Source organism: Solanum stenotomum, chromosome 3 (genome assembly GCF_019186545.1).
Source record: "Solanum stenotomum isolate F172 chromosome 3, ASM1918654v1, whole genome shotgun sequence".
Lineage (NCBI taxonomy): Eukaryota > Viridiplantae > Streptophyta > Magnoliopsida > Solanales > Solanaceae > Solanum > Solanum stenotomum.
Window position 1 is genome coordinate 40,741,614 of NC_064284.1, and position 2,153 is coordinate 40,743,766.

Genomic DNA, 2,153 nt, shown 5'->3' on the forward strand with positions numbered 1-2,153 from the left:
GTTCCTTGAAAGAAAGAATAATCAAGGATAAGGATCCCCATACCTCTAAGTTGAAAACCCACGAAAATTGAAGAAGAAGCACTCAAAATCTTCAATCCTAGCTCCAACTCCTCTTCTTCCTTGAGTTAGAGAGAAATATATGAAAGAGGGAATGATTTTGGAAATTCTAAGAGGAGTGAATTAAATGAAAGGAATTAAGTCATGAAAAGGTCTTATAATTGCTAGGAAAAAAATAAAATAGCATAGGGTCAATTTTGGAAAAGGACTAAGGACCCATAAAGTCTTAACTTAAAAAATTTTGCCCCTTCCCGTCTAAACTCGTCCTTTTGGACAGTGCTTCACTATTTCGGGCATAACTTTTTACTCCAAGGTCGGAATTGGGCAAACTCAGTGGCGTTGGAAAGAGGACTCAAAGACCTTTAATTGGATAGATAAAGGTCCACCTAATTCATTTTGAGCTAAAAGATATGACCATCTAAAGTTGACCCTGACACCTCACTAGTTCAAATGACTAGTTTTCGGACGTCACGGTCATTCCTCATCATTTCATCAAGTTCTCAACTCCAAACTCAAATGTGAAGCTCTAGTTTCACTAGTTCATTTTTAGGGTCGTTACAACTGTGATCATTCCTTTTGAAGGAATTAAATCATGGCCACTTCTTCTGACCGACCTATGGAAGCTGCTCGTGAAGGTTCGGGTGCCTCTGTTTCCCAACCTCATGCACTGGAAGGGGTTGGAGAACATATCTCGAATCAGTATGTTTCCCACACTAGTGGTTCTGAAGTGGGAAACCATCAGGGTGTAAGAGCTGGTCCACATCCTCACATGAGTCATGGTACTCAAACCATGAATCCTCATTTTCAACAAATGGCTAAATTCTTCCACCACATGGCTGAATCGATGCATGATCCCCATGGGATAAATTTTGAGAAAATGAGGAAAATGGGTGGATTTTAAAGGCACTGTTGATCCCACTGATGCTGAACAATGACTTGATTGCATGGAGAGGGTATTTGAGCAGTTAGAGTGTTCAGATGTTGCAAAATTTAAGTATGCTATTTCACTATTACAAAAGGATGCTTACGATTGGTGGGTAAGTGTTCTGAATGCCAAGGTAAAACCTCACGTTCTTACTTGGGATGATTTTCTTAGGGAATTTTGTATGAAGTATGTCCCACCTGCTTATTGTGATGAAAAGAAAAAGGAGTTTTTGAATCTAAGGCAACGAGGCATGTCTATTGTTGAATACGAAGAGAGGTTTCTAAGGCTCTCTCGCTATGCTGGTGGTATTATTAAAGAGGAAAAAGACAAGTGCAGGAAGTTTGACGACGGTTTAAATAATTCCATTAGGAAGAATGTGGTGATCCTGCAACATGAAAAATTTTGTAAGATAGTGTCTGCTGCTTTAACTTGGGAACGACTTGATAAAGAAGACGCTAGTAGAAATGAAAACAGATTCTAAAAGTCTAGACCAGATTTTGGGGGTCCATCCAAAAGGGGAAGGTTTGATAATTCTAAGGCTGGTAGTGATAACAGGCCACCTCAACAAAGGCAAAACAGATCAAAATTTTCTATAGCTAGCACTCCAAATTATGCCCAAGGCAAACCTCGCGTTCCCACTTGTCCACAATGTAGAAAGAATCGTTATGGTACTTGCAGGAGAGCTTCTGGTGCATGTTTCAATTGTGGGAGCTTTGATCATAAAGTGAAGGATTGTCCTAATCCTGATAATGCTCCATCGTTGAGAACTGAAGGCTCAGTTCATAAGCCTTCTATCAATCCTCCTCAAACTAATAGAGGTGCAAGACCTAAAAACACCCAGACAGCAGGTAAAAGTGGAGCTAATCAAGCTGGTGGGCAAAGGGCTACTACACACTTATGCTATGAGGCAGAGGGATGATCACGATGGACAAGACGTGGTTGTCGGTAAATTTCACTTATTTGGCTTATGTGTGTTTACATTATTTGATCCTGGTTCTACACATTCCTATATTTGTTCATCACTTGTTCTTCCTGAAAATGTGAAATCTGTGAGACTTAATTACGATGTTCTGGTTGAAAGTCCTTTGGGTTATCAAGTTGTGTGTAATCAAGTTTACCAAGATTGTCCCTTCGTGGTTCAAAACCTAGTCTTCCCTGTTGATTTGATTGA

The 2,153-nt window shown here is 39.9% G+C and overlaps 1 protein-coding gene across 1 annotated transcript; it reads left to right on the forward strand.

Annotated features, from left to right (window-relative positions):
- Positions 1 to 1,001: 1,001 nt before the first annotated feature.
- On the forward strand, positions 1,002 to 1,901 carry LOC125858949 (uncharacterized). Its single transcript, XM_049538707.1, has 2 exons — positions 1,002 to 1,386; positions 1,477 to 1,901. Exons 1-2 carry the CDS (start codon positions 1,002 to 1,004, stop codon positions 1,899 to 1,901), a joined length of 810 nt encoding a protein of 269 aa, XP_049394664.1.
- The last annotated feature ends 252 nt before the right edge of the window (positions 1,902 to 2,153 follow it).

Bases quoted from the DNA above. Each gene is read 5' to 3' on its own strand.
- LOC125858949 (XM_049538707.1), top strand. From the start codon at position 1,002: ATGGAGAGGGTATTTGAGCAGTTAGAGTGTTCAGATGTTGCAAAATTT. The intron at 1,387-1,476 runs GTAAGATAGTGT...AGTCTAGACCAG, and splicing joins CCTGCAACATGAAAAATTTT to ATTTTGGGGGTCCATCCAAA.